General features: G+C 52.0%; 1 protein-coding gene across 1 annotated transcript; it reads left to right on the top strand.

The window, feature by feature from the left end:
- Nucleotides 1-9,962: 9,962 nt before the first annotated feature.
- Nucleotides 9,963-18,266, top strand: P2RX1 (purinergic receptor P2X, ligand-gated ion channel, 1; the record flags this gene model as incomplete). The annotated part of the gene is made up of 7 exons (XM_010192324.1): nt 9,963-10,099; nt 13,525-13,672; nt 14,138-14,209; nt 14,726-14,795; nt 15,621-15,717; nt 16,509-16,589; nt 18,125-18,266. Coding segments are annotated over exons 1-7 (747 nt in total), but the record flags the coding sequence as incomplete, so codon positions are not given.
- Between the last annotated feature and the right edge of the window lie 453 nt (nt 18,267-18,719).

The following is an 18,719-nucleotide window of genomic DNA, read 5'->3' as shown; positions in this document are numbered from 1 at the left end:
TTTTCACCCTGATGGGTTGAGCTCAGGCAAGGCATCCTTCATGGGAGATCAAGGCGGGGAGTCAGGGTTTAGGCAATACACTGAGCGCAGGTGGGAGGCTGCATTCCCCAGCAGGGAGGGATGCAAGAGGGCAGCTCGAGGGCCAGGAAGGGCTTGGCAGTGGGCAAGGGCAGGGGAGGGAGTGAGGGGACCATGGGTTGGGGTCAGTGACCCTTGATGATGTCCATGTTGTTGGTGGCCTCAATGCCTGTGGGCTGAAAAAGCTGAAAATAGCTTCAAGGTGTGACTGCTTGTGGTGTGGCTCTCATGGATGTGTGTTTGTGCGCCAAGGTCAAGTGCATGCAGTGGAAGGTGAAGTTGTCCCTATTTATCACCCTGTTCTGTTTGATCCCCATGTTGTGGGAAGTCCCACACCTTCTCAGGCTCATCCGACACCAAAGCACGACGTAGTCTTCTCTGTTCCTCTGTCTGAAGTCTTCTTAGATGCCACCTGCACTATTTAAGCCGTAGCCGCCTTCCTCGTAAGGGCAACCATTTAAAGCACAGCATGGGGATGGCCAGCTTTGCGCTCCTCGTGTCTACTGCTTGCTCCTGGTCATGCTTTGTGTACTCAGTTGGTTTTTAGCTCTCTCCCTTGCAGGAGTAGAGCTTAAGTCCTTAGGAGCTTGTCCATGAGTTCATGTCCTCTGCCTGGTGGGACATCACTGTCTGGCACAGGGCATCCTTCATGCCGGTGGTCTGCCTTCGAGACGGGAATGAATGTATGCTTGTACATAATGTACCCCTTCTCCGTGAGCGGTGTTTGTCGGGGCATCCCTTTTTTATGAGACACCAACTTTATTTTATCCCCTGGGATTTTCCTGCAGCAGGAGTGATGCAGGCTGCCCTGAGAGTCTGTGGGTCAAGGATGGGTTTAGGGATCCAGGAGATTGATCTTTCTCCATTGAGATGAGTCAGCTGAGGAGCCAATAGCGGGTGATTTCTTCTCCACCTTTCCAAATCCTCTTTCCTGTTTCACTCGTGTTCCCCTCTGATCCGTCCTGATGATACTCGGTTAGACAGACCCTACATCTTTCCTTTCTCTTAAATTCCAGCAACAGCACTAGAGCCAGGGGTTTGGATAGCATTTGCTGTTGAGTTTCAACTCCTGTTGAGTTTTTTTCTTTTACTTTTTGCCTCTTAAAAGCTTCCAGTGCTTCTCTGTTTCTCTTTCACCTGGGCAAGATCTTCTCTGCCGCTGTACAGTAGGTGCCAAATATCATCTTGCCTTTCTTTTCTCCATCACCAGCATAAAAAATGAGCAGAACCCCCAGACCAATGGGAATGTACAAAATTGTTATACTACTGAGCTGATTTCATTGTACAGAAAACCTTGCATGAAATGTTGTTACTGTATTTAATATGTAATGTATTCAAGGAATTTTAATATGAAGCTCTTTAAAAAGATCTTTATAGATACTCTGTGGTTAGAAGATTGTTGCTGATTTTTTTTTTAAATATTATTATACTTTGTCTTGAAGAAGTTTTATTTTTCAAACGTGCTGTGTCTAATTGATTTCATTGATGATCCCATGGAGCAACCAATTCCTCTGTAAAGATTTTCACCGTGGATGAGACTCACCATGGTGCAGAGGACCAGGGCATGACCCAGGTACTGCTTAAGACTTCAAAGTAAGGCTTCAGCCAGACTCATACCATAGACTTGCCATTTCCCCTTCCCCAAAATGGGTGGATTTCACCTTGGTTTAGCACAGATCACCTCCAGCTCTCTAGGCAGGGAGAGAACCAGTGGGAATTTGATCCAGTACCAGTTCAGTGACTTCAGAGGAAATTGTTTCTGTCTGTCCCTGAGGCTGAAAATCAGTTTGGGAGAGGCTGGACCGGATTCAGAGCATCCCAGCCCCATCCATAGGGCCCAGGGTGGCTTTCAGCTGCCTCATGGCATCTCCCTGGGACAGGGTGGCCTCAGCCCATCACACCTGTGGGGACCTGCTTGGTCCATCCACTCCATATTGCTCCACTCAAACTGGTTTCCCTGGGTTTGAAGTCTGGTGTAGGATTATTAATTTTACTCAAATATCTATATGTGTGGAGGAGTTTTTTGTGTAAAGGAAAAAAAGCCAAACAAACAAAAAGAGAAAAAAGAGCTCTATTTAAGAGTAAAGATGAAATAATGAAATTTTAACTTGCTATTATTTTCTGCTGGTAAATTTTGCCTTGTCTCGTCTGACAGCAGAGAGCTAGAGGTGGCTGTACCAGGCATCCTGAACAACCTACCAGAAAAGATACGTGAAGAGATGCTGAGTTAGTTATCTTATTGTTGATAGAGATGCCGAGCTGCTGTTACTTTGTCACTGATGGAGCCCACGCTGCTGCAAGCCCAGGCAACCCTGGTCTGTTTGTGCAGTCATTGGGTTGCAAGTGTGAGTTGCCAAAACCCAAGCCATCACGGGTGAGAAACCAGAGCTGTATCCCAGCCAAAGACTTGTTCTTCCCAGCAGCAGCACATTGCATTTGGTTTTTTTATTGTAAGCCTCTCTATCTACCTAGAAAATAGTGAAGGAAACCTGCACTAAGGCTGCCAGAAGCAGGCATCTCACTTGCTAGAAGGGACCATTTTGACTCATCCCCGTTTCCCCTTCTGAATGGCTCACCATGTCTCTTTCCTCCCCCGTCCTTTAATGACTTGGAATACGGGTTTTACTCCATGCTTTTTGAGTGCAGAGGCTTATAGTTCAAATATTTGAATGAAGTAGAAAAATACAATTGTTTTTCCTTTATTCTTCATTGAAGGGTTCGTATAAATCAGGGGGTAGTTATTTATTGTGTGTATGCTCCCAGCAGTGTGCTGGGCGCTCTTATAGGCTGGAGCTTGTTCTTGTGCAAACTTGGAGATCCCAGAGCTGAGACCAATGCTTTGGGATCGGGTCTTGCATCTTACCGAGGCATCTGACTGTGCAATACAAAGGAGGTGGGCACTGGGTGGCTGTTTTGCCCAAGAGCTTGTTAAAAAAGGCAGCTTAGGGGCCAAGCCTCTGGGATCCTTGCTTTTTCGACAACAGAGTTGAGAAATTGTTCCCTTTTTAGTTTTGTTTTGATGGTGCTGCCTGGCAAATGCAGGGTTTTAAATTGAAACTTGGGTCTTTCCAGCAAGACCTTTAGTGTCAGAGAGCCGCTGTGACAGATGCTTCGCTCGCAGGGAAGCGGCGATGCAAGATGCACAGCGGAGGACGTGCCGGGGTGGCAGCAGGGGTTGTCCACAAGCACTTTATGCACCTTTCTCAGGACCCAGGCACCATACTGGGCTACAGCCAAGGGGTGAGCTGGGGGTCCGGAATCCCTGGTGGGGACAGCTTTGGGCAGCAGTTGTGACGAGTCTTTTGGGCTGTTTTGGGCTGTTGTGTCATTGTGGCCAGTTCCTGGATGAGCTCTGCAGCGTGTGATCCTGTTGGGAAGTATGCTGGAAAAGGAAAAAGAGAGATGCTTTTCAGAGCATTGAAGTGCTGCATCCCATGTTTTATTTCTCTCATGGGACCGCTGCATGGCTCAGGGTCTGGATGAGGTTTTTGGTTTGGGTGTTTGAGACTTTGGCACTGTGATAGGGTCATACCTGTGTTTCTGATGCTCTTCTCAGCTGAGGCTGGGTGGTACTGCCAAGTGCTGGAAAAGTCAGGAGCAGGAGGGACAGGCTTTGCTGTAGGGGCTGGAGAAATTCATTCTTGTAAGAGCAACAAATGTGGGGTTGAACGGAGGCTCTGCTCACGGTGTGCATGGCAGGAGGAGCAATAGGAAAACTCAGTGGCAATTTTTGGTCCCTTTTTTCATAGAATCATAGAACACCAGGTTGGAAGGGACCACAGACATCACGGTGCTGCTGCCCAGGCAGGGTCCTGCTCCACAAACACCCATCCCATCACTGCTGTGCGGGAGCGTGGGCCAGTGCTGTCCCAGTTGGTGGGAGATGTTCTCGAAGTTCAGTGACCTCAAGATCGTGTCACTCCTGAAACTCAGACACACAGGAGTTCCTGATACCAGCTACTGAGACTTACTGTGATTTTTGGTCCATACCTGGCAAGGCCATCACCTTACATGAAGGATGCCAGAGATTCAGTTTTCCCTGTTCAGTCCCAGCTGGGCTTTTTTTCTTCATCTCTGCAGTGGCACTTTCTGGCAGGGCTTGTCCCCAGCAGGGAGGTGGCCCAGGGATCAGGATTTTGGGATGAAGAAGGGCTTCACCCTGTGCTGAGCTTGCACGGCTCAGTTTGGGTCATGGTTTGTAGTGCTGCAGTGAGGGAGTGGAGATGCAAGGTAAACTGCCCCCTGGACCTGTCCTCTTGGTGCCATTCAGATTTTATAAGAGCAGGGCATTAACTGAGCCTAAGTCTGTGTGTGCTGGGAGTGACAGGGACAGGGGTCCCGCCGGCCGGTGTCCTCGCTGGCGGTGGTGCTGGGCTGGTCTTTGGGACCACGCTGGGCTCTGGCAGGGCCCGCAGTGGCTTTGGTTTGGGAATGTCCTGATTTTTTTTTATATGAGATGCCTGAATAGCCAAACCTAGAAATCTGAGTTTGTGCTTTGTAGCAAAAAGTAAATCATTGTATCTTGGAGGGGTGGGAGGGTGTTATCTGAGGGGTAGAATTGAAAGAAACGACGTTTCTTATTTTATTATATGAAAGATATTTTTCCACTAAATTACTGCTTCCTGACTGGTGTCCTTTGTCCAACTGTAAATACCCAGGTGTGCTGTGGAGGTGTGGGAAGGTTCCTCATGGTCACAATCCGTACAATCCAGATATTGGGCTGATTTGTTTTATACTTATGAAATTACAGAAATAAAAGCAATTTTACTGGATGACTCTCAGATTATTTTTTGGGGGGAGATTGTTGTTTTATTTTATTTTTTTTGCTTTTCTTACTCTGTCTGTGGCTCATTTGGGGGACATTTGGGAGCCCACGGGGCTGCATAGGAGTGCAGGCAGGGCATTCTTCAGCCGTAAAAGGAGTTGTGTTCACCAGATCAGGATTTCTTGTGGGTTTTCAGAGCAGCCAAACTAGAAATGGAGCTGAACTTGTCTTTGGCATGGGATGACAAAGGCGAAATGAAAGGAGTGGCATGATATTACTGTTGGGAATTTTTTTAAGTACCATCTAATTTGCTCTCGGGGCACAGAAATACAAACAGTGCTAATTTTGACTATCCAGAATAGTCCTCACCTTATCTCCCCCAGCTGAGAGAGGAGATTTAAATAAGCCCTGCCATGACCTCCAAAGGAGATAATTATTAAATAAATAATAATTAAATAACTAGGGCTCCTCTGAGGGGTGGCACAGGGCCTCAGGGCAGTGTGTTTCCATCTCTGCATCGCCCAAAGCTCTCCCCACGGTCGTGTTTTGAGCAGAAAAATCCTGCTGCAGCTGCAGGTCGGGTTTTGGAGCAAGTCTGGGTTCACGGCCACGCTGTCCATGGGCAATGTCCGTGGCGCATTTTTGCTGGGATGTGGCCCCATGTGCCCCTTCCCAATGCTATGAGCAGGAGGAAGGTGCTGCACAGGTAGCCCAAATCCTTTGTATCCCAAAGGAGATTACAAAAAGGGACATGGGACATCCAGGCAAATGCTAATTTTTGGAAAGTGCCATTGCTTGGCCTCCTCTTTCCAGATGCAGACCTGGTCTCCAGCATCGGTGCATGAGGGCAACCACCACCATGGCTCGTGGGACGAGCCCAAGAGTTGCTGTGTCCTGCGGCAAGTGCCTAGCTGCCCCAGGGGTGTGCGATGGGAATGGGGCCGCAGATCCCCTTCAGTACCCCCAGCATCTCAGGTGCACGTTTGCTTTGATTTTGGCTAAAATATGGCCAAGATGTTTCCAGGGCGATGCGTTGCTGCGGCAACCAGGGCTGGAACTGCTGGGGGTGAGCACCACCACAAACATCCCTCTGCACTGGGGCATCTGGGCACAGAGCGGAGCCAGCCCTGCTGGGAAGGAGCAAAGAGAGGTCAAGGACAAGCTAAAATTGGAAAGAAAACTGAACATGCCGTTTCCTAGGACCTTACGCACTCTCATCTGCCAAATTTTTTCCACACCCCCCTGCTTCCTCTGGCCAGCAGGGCAGTGAGACTATCTGCTCCAGCTGGTGGGGGCAGCCAAAATTGCTGGGAAGAGCCACCAACACGCAGGGGCTCTTCCTGGCGACCTCAGCCACATCAGGTGCCCTTTGCAGCCACCATCGTATTTTACATCTCCTTGCCACTGTGTTATTCCTCAGATTTGCAGCGTGCTGTGCATTTTTGTGCTGAAATTCAGAGCTCTGTTCTGGAAGCTGCCAAGCATGAGTCTGGATTGTGTAATGAGCTTCAGCTATTTTTAAAATTATTTTCCCCTTAGAAGTTTTTGGAAAAGCAATGTCTGAGAGTCTGGAAAGACTTGGTAGCTTTTATTCCTACTACAGCTTTGCTTTACTGAGTTGGGGGGGAGCTTGAGCCCTGTGTAGAGACTTTCAGACGCCCCTCTTTGTGACCCAGTAGCTCCTCCATCCTCTAGGTCCATGTCCCAGCTCACAGCAAGGATGAACTTGCATTTCCAAATGTGGCCCTTGAAAATACAATTTTTTGCATTTTTCCCTCGACAGCCCCAAGCAGAGGTTGGATTTGCTTAATGGGCAGGGGGAAGGAGTTGCTTTCACAGCCAGGGACGCAGTCCTGTGCTGACCCCGTGCAGCGCTGCTGGGGATGTCCTGGTGGGTCACCAGCCCACGATGCCCTCGACGTTGGACCCAGCTGGAGCTGAAGGAGACACTGAACAAGGCCAAGCCCGGTGCTGGGGCCTGGGCACAGCCAGCTGACCCAGGAGACCATTTGGGCAACCTGGTCCTGGGGCTGGGCAATCCTGGGAACTAACCCAGGGTCTTTAGTGCCTCATTTGCTGTTGCTACTTCCATGTCCCCCTCCCATGGGCAGTGGAGCTAGATGGGCTCATTTTTCCTTAAATCTACCTGGTTTTGCCCTCTGTGTCCCCGCATTGTCCTGCTCCCACCCCACTTGGTCCTATGTTTGTGTGCTGCTGGGGTCAAGCCCAGCTCAGTGCTTTCTGTGCCCAGAGCAAACCCAGCATCACTGCCCAGGGTGGGTGGCAGCATCCGCAGTTGTGGCACCAGGGCACTCCCCTGCTTGGTGTGACAGTGGCTGAGAGATGCAGCGGTTGTTAGGAGGAAATTACTGTGAGCATATCAGCAGCATCATATGAGCTCTGGGTCCACAGGAACTCAAACACATCCCCAAGGTCACAGCTGCTGTGCGGGCGCCTGTCGTGGCACGCCTCTGGGCTGCACCCTACACAATACACTTATAAACCCCTGTTTCCACTCATTCTTGTTTTACTTTTACTTTTCATTTAGACGTTACAGCAATATATTCACAATAACAGCAGATTATTGCAAACAGAAAGCAAGCTCTGACTTCACATCAGGATGGCCCAGCGCCTGCAGCAGAAAACGTCACAGCCCTGCAAATGCAACATCCCTCAGCAGGTGACCGCCTTGGCCGGACACGTAATTTAACGATTTAAGAGCCCGAGCAGAGCCTTTCCCCACGATAAGCAGCTGGCAGAGGCAAGGGGTGTGCTATGGTTGGGAGAGGCGTCTGTGCAAACAGGGATGTGCGGGATGCGGCCCCACAGGCAGCACGCACGCCGGCTGGCGGGCACCACGCTCACGCCCACGTTGCCGTTGTAGGGCCAGGTATCTTAGCGATGCCATCCCAGAACCAACAACTTCCCTGTTATAAAGTCATTTAAAGAATGGTAAACTCAGGGAGGGTGTGAGTGTGGGAGAGGTGTGAGCAGCAGTGGTGTGCACACCCACGAGGGTTTAGGCTATGATTTTTCTGCGTGTTTAGATGTCGTGGCCAGGAGGGTGCCCATGCTGGGTGCTGATAGCCGACCAGGAGAAGACCCCGGCCTTGTGAGCGCTCCTGTGCTGGTGTCCCCTGCTCTCCACACCACCCTGGCTGCATCCATGGGGTCCAGCCCTGCTCGCTGGCTGCATTGTGACTCCAAGCAATACTAAAATGAGCAATGCATATTCTCTCCCAATGGAAAGTATTTTAGCTAAATCCATGCTATAACCACTTTATTGACTCCAAGTACCAGAGAGAAGGTTAGAAGTGACTCTTTTACAAGTCATTTTGCTGTTAAATTTAGCTGTCCTATTTTCATTATCCCCATGGCTTTGGCAAGGGTGAGCAGCCTTCCCTAAAAGGTCTTGTTTCATACAGTAAGTTATTTGCTGCTCTCCTGACAGATATCTAAGCTTATAAGGTTTGTCTGCTCTGCTCAATATCGGTATCAGCATTCAATCTTACATGATTAGCATCAGCATTTCATGTTTGCTTTTGACTCCCCATCTGACAGCTTTCTATGTTGCTGAGGACCAGAGCATTGGGATGGTGTCATGTCACTTGTAACGCGGGATAATCTAATTTTGATTCCCAAGGTTCATGGTATGGCCAAAAAGATTTGGATAAATGGTTCATTTGCTTGTTTTCCCTATTGCCCAGCAAAGAGAATTAATTTGTTCCACTCATTTCCTGGTTGTCAGGTCTGTAAAACATTGAGTCGATAGGTCAACATGATGCTGAACAATAGGCAATTGAAGCTGAAAGGTGATGATGTTAAAATAAATGTTCCGGAAAGATTTTATCCCAGCAGGTTAAACTATTTCATGTTTCCAAAAACATTTCCCCCTGCAGAGAGGAACCTTGTCCCAGTCTCAGTGCCAGCGAGCAGCCAGGACCTCCTTCAAAGTCACGGCAGGCAGTGGATGAGCTCATGGGATGGAGCTGGTCCTTGTGGGGAGCGATGAAGCTGCCAGGCTCTGGGCTTTTTGGGGAAAAGTCCTCTGTTTCCTCCAGAAATGACCCTCCTCAGCCCTAGTGCTCTCCAGCAAAGAGATCACCCCCATGGGGCAGTGCCCATGAGGCTGCCTGGTGGGATGCAGTACTCGGAGGGTCCCCAACAAACCCCCTGTACCAAAGCTCCCCAGCGCAACGATATTGGTCCCCATTTGGGTCTGGCACATACAAATTCAGCCCCTTTCTCAGCAATATTAACTTAAAGTAGTGTCTGTGCCACCCTGCCAAGCATCCCTCACTGTGGCCCAGGCTCATGGCCATGCCCTTCAGGAAATGCTGGAAATGCTGAAAATGATTCGAAATGCACTCAGCCCAGCCCCGTGCAAGCACTGGGAACTGGCCAAGCCCCAGCTGGGCGGCCTTACCACAGGAGGGGGCCAAGCCGGGTACCCGGCTGCCCCACGGGTTGGCTCCAAATTGCTGGGCTGGGCTTTCTGCACCTCCCCTCCTTTTCCTGACCCCTTTTCTGGGGCAGCCTTTGGGGAACAGAGGAGGACACGGGTTAGGGACAAGGACAGGAGTCCCACAGCCTGAGGCAGCTGCTGGGGCAGGAATTACAATACCTCAACCCCAGTTCTTCAAATGCTCTCCTGGGACTCCCACAATCTTCCTCCATCCCAATGTTGCCCCCAGGGACGCCTCGTGGTTCTTGCTTTCCCCGAGCCCTGCCCACAGCCCCTCCATCCCAGGCGAGGGTGAGTCTCCCATGGGTGGGCGGCTCTATCCACCAGTGGGGTGGCCCTGCACCCTCCCGCACCCTCCCACACCCTGTCCCACCCCCAGACCATGTAGGGCACCAGCTGCTCCCAGCCCAGCGCTTATAGGAAGAGGAAACCCCGTCCCCGTGCAGAGGAGGAAACCCAACAGCCCAGATGTGCACAGAGCAACACTGATAGCAGTTTTATTATTTTTTCTTTTTTTTTTTTTCTCTCCTCTGCAAACAGAGGAGTTGCTCAGGCGGCAGCAGGCACAACCCGACCCACAGCGGGGTGAGCCGGACCCACGGCGGGGTGAGCGGCGGGGCCGGTGGGAGGCTGCGGCACAGCCCTGACGCAGCCATGGGGCAGAAGTGCATGGAGAAGGTGTCCTCCTTCCTCTTTGAGTATGACACCCCTAGGATGGTGCTGGTGAGGAACAAGAAGGTGGGACTGACCTTCCGGCTGATCCAGCTCATCGTCCTGGCGTACATCATCGGGTAAGGCTCCCTGGTGCCCACGTTCCCCTGAATTAATGCTTTGCCACCAGATTCAAAAGCAATGGAGGCGAAGGGGCTCATGTATCCCCTATATCCTGATTCGAGGGGGTGTATTACATCCTCCTGGCCACGGCCACTCCTGTGCTGCCCACTGTCCCACCATGGCTCCTCCAGATGGTCACCCAGTCCCCGTGTTCCTCCCCAGAAGCTGCTGCATGTGCGGTCTCAGGCTCATCCCTGCCCAGCCCCACTCCGTGTGCTGGGGCCCCGGCTCCTCGCTGAGCCGCATCCAAATCCCACTCAAGCTGCTGGACGGCAGCCTGAGAATCTGTTGTTATTTTTATTTTCATTTATATTAAATAAGAGGCAGCTGGGGTCAACACGATGATTTGTGAGACCCAGGCAGCTCAAGACAGGAGCATAAATCTCCGGTCCACTGCCTGGCCGGAAGGGCAGAGCCAGCGGCGGGGGGCAGGATGGAGCCTTGCTCCAAATCTCTGCTTTGCTTCACTTGTGGGAGGCAGCTCTGAGAGCAGGAGCAGCTGCTTAAAAAAGGCATCGAGTGGAGCAGGTGGGCTCAGAGCCATGTGAGGATGCATGTCCCCCAGTGCCTCAGGGCTGCTGCTCCTGCCACAGCAATTTGGTCCCCGTCCCCTCGGCATGGTGCGATGTGCCATGCTATGGGATGCGATAGTTGATAACAGTAAAAAAAATCTTTGCTGTGCCATGGCTGCAGTGAGCCCGACCCTTGGGGGGGAAACACCAGCACCCTTCCGTCAGGAGGGGCCCCACAGTGGGAGGTTTGCAGGGAGAGTAGGCCATGAACTGGAAAAAAATGAGTATTATGAAGCACAGGGCACCCAGTGCAGCCCAAAGGAGAGACAGGAGCTCCCAGTGCAAGGGAAAAGCTGCAGGGAGCAGCAGTACCCATCTCAGCTTTTAGCCCAGATCCCCAGGGGGTCATTGTGGGACCCCACATCACTCCCACACTGCTCACTGACACTTTGGCTCACAGGGCTGATCCTCATCCCAAACTGCTGCTGAGCCAAGGTCTTAAGGATGCTCCATTGCAAAGGGTTTTGCACTGGCCCAAACTGGTGTTACTGGGAGCCACATTGGCTCTCCTGAGGGCTGAGTCTGCAAAGCTCCCAGGCTCCAGCAGACATGGCCAGGGCCAGCTGCTCCTGACTGGCAGAAGTGGCTGCTCAAAGCGGAGCCTCCTGAGGAAATGCAGCTTAAGCAACCCAGCTAAACCTGGACAGGCAGCCATGGGGGAGAAAAAAGAGACCTAGCCTGAGGGTGACAGGCAGAAGGGAGGAGGTTGGCATAAGTTTGCTGTAATTCCCAAGTTTTCACTGTTCTGGTGGAGTCAGGCTCCACTAGCAAGGGGCTGCCTGTGAGTGTGGCTGCCCATCGCCCCTGAGGCTGTTGGCAGCCCCTCACTATCTGCAGCACAGCCTCCAGTTCCCTGTCTGCGCTGAGCTGTGATGCTTGAGATTTCCTCTTTGAAAGTGAGCCTGGTAGACAGAGAGGAGGGTGTAGTGAGTGGGGGTCAGCCTCTTTTCCCAGGTAATAAGTGACAGGACAAGGGGAAATGGCCTCAAGTTGCGCCAGGGGAGGGTTAGATTGGATATGTGGAAAAAAATTCTTTACTGAAAGAATGGCCAAGCACTGGAAGCGGCTGCCCTGGGAAGTGGTGGAGTCACCATCCCTGGAGGTGTTCAAAAAAGTGTAGATGTAGCACCTGGGGACACGGTTTAGTGGGCATAGTGGGGTTGGACTTGATCTTGGAGGCCTCTTCCAATCTTAATGATTCAATGACTCTTTACGCCAGCTCTGCTCCCCCTTGGCAGCAGGCGCGGGATGCTCGTGGGGGTCTGTGCTGATGCACGGCTGTGCCAGAGGGACATGTGGCAGTGTCATGGGTGTAGAGGAGGGACGTGGGGCTGACACCGCGACGCAGTGTTACCCCTGCTGGCCGTTGCTTTCTGGCTTTTGTTTCCTGAAAACCTCACACACGAGGAGGCCACAGGCTGAGCCACAGGATGAGGTTGGTGAGGAAGGAGGGCTTAGTGACTCTGTCATGTTGGGGAGTGACATCTGGGGACTTTTACCTCCTGAGCAGGGCTGGATGCAGTATTTACAGCGTGCTGGGGAAATGATGCCTTGTTTGCCGTGGCCGTGGCTCAGCAGCAGGGTGGGGGCTGCATCCTGCCCTGCCCCGGGGAGGCTGAGTCACAGGAGGGGTGCCCACAGTCACCTCCACCAGGGAGAGACAGGGTGGCAGCAGCAGCCCCAAGGGGACTGGGAAAGAAGCCCAGTATAACCAGTGTAACCCAACATGGCCCTCTGCCCTGGAGGAGGTGGTGGAACTAGGGGTCCCAGTTGGGGGTGGCAGCGGTGCTGAATTTCTGCTCCCATCCTCAGGTGCTGGGGCAGACACTGTCCCTGAGGTCCCCTGGCCCCCTGTCCTGGGATGCTGATCGGGCTGCAAACCAAAAAGCGCCATCCCCAAGATGTCCCCATAAGGTCCGGCACCCATAGGGCAGACCCCTGAGCAGCACCCAGGGTTCCCCCATTCCCTCTCCATGCCCCTGGGGAGCCCAAGGATGGGCTGGCACACCAGGATGGTGTCACGGGCCACGCGCTGTCTCTGTCACCACCAGCGGGACTGGTGCCCATGGCAGTGGGGACAAAAACCAGAACACTCCTTTTTTAGCGCTGGGAACGCTACCCAAAATGGTTCCTTGCCTGTGTTTATAGTCTCCCTGAGTCAGAGTTAATCCAGCAGTAGCTTGTTTATGCTGTAGGTTAAATAGTGTCAGGAGTCGGACCTAACAGCAGTGCAATGGGCTGGAAAACACAGGGAGAGTCCTGTGCCAGCCACAGCGATGTCCCCAACCCTGCTCCAGAAGCCCTCTTGCACCCAGGGCCATGGCTCCATGTTCCCTTTGCTGGGTAGGGAATGGTGGCCCTGGACGTGTGCTGTGTTCAGACTTACCCCTGTCTTGGCCCTGAAGCCACTGATTTCTTGAGAATGCCTCTGCGGTGGATCAGGACGGTCCAGGGGGGTCACCAAGCCCAGCAAACTGCAACTCCACTGTAGGCTTTAATCCCAAATGGCCGATGGCCACCTTGTTCCCCCTGGCTTCACACACCCTCAACCACAACCACCATGTCCCAGTCCTCAAAAGAAATCATCCTGCTGTGAAAGTCAGGTCCTGCAGCTACCAACCACATGCACTGGGCAAAGGGTGGGAGAGCTCAGCAACATGCCTTTCATCCAGCTGGAGGAAATTTGGCAAATAAGCCCCAAGGTGAGACTTGGTATAAGAAGCCCCAGTCTGCAGTGATGTGCTGGGACTTGGGGCTCCTGCGGATGAGCACTGGTGGCCATGCTCACCCCACCACCTTTCCCCATCCAGGTGGGTCTTCCTCTACGAGAAGGGCTACCAGTCTCAGGACAGCATTGTCAGCTCGGTCTCGGTGAAGCTGAAGGGCCTGACGCTGACCAATGAAAGCATCCTGGGCCTGCACATCTGGGATGTGGTGGATTATGTTTTCCCCCCTCAGGTAAGGAGGCAGGGCAGGGCAGGTGGGTTAGGAGGATTGCTTTTGTCCCCCTGGCCGCTTTTCCCCATATGCCAGGGTGCAGGTGGGCTCCTTGGGGGAGACTTTCTGTGGGGCTAACGATGACATGGCATCCTCATGGTGGAACATTCGGTGCTTGGGACCCACCATGGTTGATGTGGCATGTTTGAGGCTGCTTGCTAAGGGATCAAGGCTCCTCTCTGGTGTCCCCAGACAAGCATCTCAGGCAGCAAGGGGGTCCTCCACTGTCCCTGGGGCTGGTGGCACTGCAGGGCCACCACCAGCTTCCCAGGCTGTGGCAGAGGAAGGTGGAAGACCCAAAGTTAGGGAGAAAGGTGCCATCTGCCTGGACATGCCAGGTGGTTTGGGTGCCCTACCCTCACCCCAGGAGAGGCTCCATCAGAAAACACTGTGCTGGCAGTGAGCTCATTGGCTGTATCTCTGCAGGGGGACAGCTCTTTCGTGGTGATGACCAACTTCATTGTCACCCCTGGACAGAAGCAAGGCACCTGCCCAGAGGTAAACGTGCTGGCTTCCTTCAGTGGCCTCAGCTTCTTTTATTTTGGGGGTTGTGGTGGTGGTACTGAGAAACGAGTTTTCTGGACATTGAGAGGTTTGGTGAAAGCCTGAGCCCAGCCCCATATTATCATCCCTGACTCGCAAGCATGATGTGAAGGCTTTTATTCTGCTGAAAAAAAGCCAGCATCCATTTACACTTTCTTCCCTTTGAGATGATCAAGCAGAGAAGGCTCGAGGCTTGAATAAAATTATCTGCCTGGAGTTTAAAAAAGAAATTAGCCCTTTTTCCTGCTTAATCTGGATATCTGTGGTTGGGAAGCAGTGTACGGGCTTTTCATTTCCCCCGGGTGAAATTAGCCCTTTTTCCTGCTTAATCTGGACATCTGTGGTTGGGAAGCAGTGTATGGGCTTTTCATTTCCCCCAGATAAAATGCTGCCTGGTGCAGCAGGAGGGACTGAGGGACTGAAATCACGGGGTGTGATGCTGAGAGGCTGCTGCCTGCTCTCTCCCAATAGCTGCCGGACGCAGGGCTCTGCACACGGGACAGCGATTGCAGCAAAGGGAAATACAGCCGCCAGGGACAAGGTACGGCACTGGAACCAACGCTCCAGCACCAGCCTTTCTGCTGAGACACAGAGCCGTAGGGTGGGGGAGTTGGGCAGGGGGTCCTGCTTTGGACCAGTGGCTGATGGGGTTTGGGAAAAGCCTCTGACATGAAGGGGTCCTACAGGAAAGCTGGGGAGGGACTTTTTACAAGGCCAGGTAGCCATAGAACAAGGGGCAATGGTTTTAAACTGGAAGAGGGGAGATTTAGACTGGATATTAGGAAGAAATTCTTGACTGTGAGGGTGGTGAGGCCCTGGCCCAGGTTGCCCAGGGAAGCTGTGGGTGTCCCCTCCCTGGCAGTGTTCAAGGCCAGGTTGGACGGGGCTTTGAGCAGCCTGGGCTGGTGGGAGGTGTCCCTGCCCATGGCAGGGGTTGGACTGGGGGAGCTTTAAGGTCTCTTCCAACCCAAACCATTCTATGATTCTATGATATGATCCTGGGTGAAGGTCCTACCTAAACTGGTCCTGCTCTCCTCTTCCAAAAGAGATCTGAGCTGTAAGAAGGTTAATCAATACTAAACCATTTCCCCCAGACTGCTCTCTTTCTAACAGCTCAGCATTTTCTGAGGTGTATTTTAGCAAGAAAAATGCCCAGTTGCTCCCCTGTGCAATAGTTCAAGAGAAACCACTGCCTCGGGATCACCATTATAATTCCCCTTTGTATAAAGGGGCACCAAAGCCCTGACTGTTTTGTGCCTTGGATGTCTGTGGCAGGGCTGAAGCTCTGACCAGCTCCCATCCATCCCAGTGTGAGGCTAGGTTTTCCCAGTATCCAGGGTTAAGCAGCCATCTCTCTTTCCCGCAGGGCTCATGACAGGCAAGTGTGTGCATTTCAACAGCTCTGTGAAGACCTGCGAGATCTTTGGCTGGTGCCCTGTTGAAGTTGATGACTATGTTCCTAGGTAAGCAGTGATGTTGTTGGCTCTTTTTCCACTCCGATCCCACCCCAGCTGCACCAGCAGTACTTGGTGTAGGGCAGAGCAAGCCAGGGCTCTGCCAGGACAGCCTGGGTTGATGCAGACTCCATGGCTGTAAATGCTGCCTGATGTCCTCAGGGGATTTGCGCCTCTTCTGGCATGGTTTGCTCCCCACCTCGCTCGTGGCTGACCCCATCCCTGCTGGGTGCTCTGTGCATGGACCAGTAGCCCCTGTTTATCCTGCTTGACTTTAGAGTAAAGTTGTCCTCTGCCCATGCACATCCCTGCTGGGTGCTCTGTGCATGGACCAGCAGCCCCTGTTTATCCTGCTTGACTTTAAAGTTGTGCTCTGCCCATGCGATGTTCTCCACCTCCAGCCTCTGTGGGCCACTGTGAAGCATCTCCTGGTAGATGCAAAGTCCTGTTTCTCCTTGCCCCCACTCCTGGCAGGGAGGGCAACAGGAACAGCCATGGGTCTGCCAAGGAGCCCAGGGAGGCACCCTGGGCCCTGGAGCTCTATTCCAGACACCTTACTGTGCTTTTGGGGTTTCTTAACTGAACTTGCAGCACCCAGCTCCATCTCTGTCCTCTAACAAGCACTTCCCCCCTTCCTTGGGGCTTTTCTGAACCTTTTGGGGATCTTCCACTTAGAAAGGGCAGGGACGAGATCACCAGTTTTTCTGGGTCTTTCTTGTCCCAGTTTGGATGAATTCTCTCCAAACGGGGCTTTCTCTAGAGCCAAGTGATGGACACATGCCAACACTTGTGTTTTTCAGCCCTGCCTTGTTGTCAGAAGCAGAGAACTTCACCTTGTTCATCAAGAACAGCATCACCTTCCCCAAGTTCAAGGTGTCCAGGTACGAGGAGGTTTGGGGGGACAGCTTCTGCTGTTCCTCATCAGCGAGCCCAGGTCTACTCTAACTGCTGCACCAGATTAGCTGATAGGAATGGAGACGTTTCCCTCCCAGTTATGTCCCACTTCAGCTGATGGCTGTGGTTAAGGGAATGAGGGTTTCTGGAATTAATGTCCCTGGGTTAGCCTCATACGATGCACATTAAAATACAGTTTATCTGATTCTTCTTTTTTTTTTCTCCCTTTTCCTCCTCAAAGATAGCAGGAAAATACTAAATGTCTCAGTGGGGTGTGAGAATGAGCTTGATGCCCAAAAATGAGCAGAGGCCTCTCTTAGCATCATGGTTCCCACTGGTTTCTGCAGTGAGTTGTAAGGTCGGCCCCTTCCAGGCAGTGCCAGGAATGGTGCTGCTGGCTGAAGGCACACATGTAAGAGGATTTGTGATGGCACTGATTATATATCTGACTTGGAACAAGTTAACAGAAGCTTTTTGTGCTGAAGACTGTGGATTCCTCTCTCTAAGCTGGACACGTCCACCATGCTGCAGCCAAGGTTAAACGCCCTGGCAGCCGGCACACTTGGCAAAATCTCAAACCGACCTCAGGCTGCACCCTGAGAGGTGTCTGAGAGGGGAGATCCCCACCAGCAGCAAGGATGGGTGGCAACCTGGGTGAGGGCAGCAGGACAGGGAACACAGTGTGGGACAGCAGGTTCTGGCAGCTGAGGGGGCCGGGCTGGCAGTTGCTGCAGAGGCTGAGCTGGAGCTGGCCAGGGTCATTGAGAGACTTCCTGCCTTTGATCATGGTTGCTAATTAACTCCTGAGCATAAACAGTGGGACAGGGTTGAGCAAGGCGCAAGGTTTACAAAGCCATCTGGGTCAGGGAGGCTTTGCAGAAAGACTATTTTTAGGCAAAAGAGCAGAGGGGGTGGGAGGAAAGACATTGTCCTTTCCTTTTCACCCTTTCTGGAGGAGAAGGCAAAATCCAGCTAAATGTACAAGCTGTGGGATACGCTATCCACGAGTGTATGGACAGATGAAAACTGTTGGTACATGGAGCATTGCCTGGCAGAAGCCATGGGCAAGCTGACACGCAAACAGAGGAGGCAGCCAGGAGGGATGGCAGAGGCCATGGGAGGGTCTGCAAAGCTGAGGAAGAAGAGGAGGTTGCTAGAAGAGGTGACGACTGGCAGATGCGTGCTGGAGAATTTGGTTCGGGTAGCAGGCAAAGGAGCAAACTCAAAGCAGAGGTGGAGACCATTTGCAGGAAAGAAAACAGCAGAGAGGCTTCATCTGCAAAAGGAGGTTCAGGGGATGTGAGCTGCTGATGGGGTAGAAGAAACCAGGCAGGGCTGGAGGAAAGGGCCCACTCTCCATGTGCAGGATCTGCTGAGCAGGGTCTGAGGGAGGAGCATGAAGTCCTCAGTTTTGGAGTTACCTGGCTTTGAGCAATGGGTAGGACCAGGGGCATCCCGAGGTCCTTTCCTGCCCAAATTATTGGGTCATTCAGACTCCTTCTCGCTCTCTTTTCCTTCACAGGCGCAACTTGGTTGAAAGTGTTACCAAACAGTACCTGAAGAAATGCACCTATCACAAAGTCACCGACTCCTTATGCCCCGTGTTTGACCTGGGATACATAGTGAAGGAATCGGGCCAGAATTTTACCTTCCTGGCTGTTAAGGTACCTCAATTTCAAATGATGTTTCTTGCAGACATAGGCAGGGGAACACTGACAGAGCCATCATCCCTGAGCCATTGAGACATGAGGGATGTTTTCCCAAGGACTCACGAGGCAGTGTCAGAATTAACTCTTAAAGATTATAAATCTCCTTGGACATGGCCTAATATTTAAGCCTTTCTTGGAAACTTGCTTATAAGATTGACAAGATTTGACCCGCTGGCAGGAAATCTAGGGTCAAGGTTTTTTTAACTTGTGCAGTGAATAACTTAGAGCTGTGCAGCCAAATCCCATTGATTTGCGTTCGGAAGCCTCCGCTGGATGCCCAAATACTGGTCATCATATGATACAAACTGCAGCCTCTCCTCAGGCTCAGAAATGCAGCTTTGCCCAATGCTTCTCAGGGTGGCATGCAAAAGTATCTGCTACAGAATCACAGAATCACAGAACTTTAGG

The sequence above is a fragment of the Mesitornis unicolor genome, unplaced genomic scaffold (assembly GCF_000695765.1).
Source record: "Mesitornis unicolor isolate BGI_N332 unplaced genomic scaffold, ASM69576v1 scaffold9299, whole genome shotgun sequence".
Lineage (NCBI taxonomy): Eukaryota > Metazoa > Chordata > Aves > Mesitornithiformes > Mesitornithidae > Mesitornis > Mesitornis unicolor.
The sequence above is the reverse complement of the archived record's forward strand: the minus strand, read 5'-3'. Positions and strand labels throughout refer to the sequence as shown.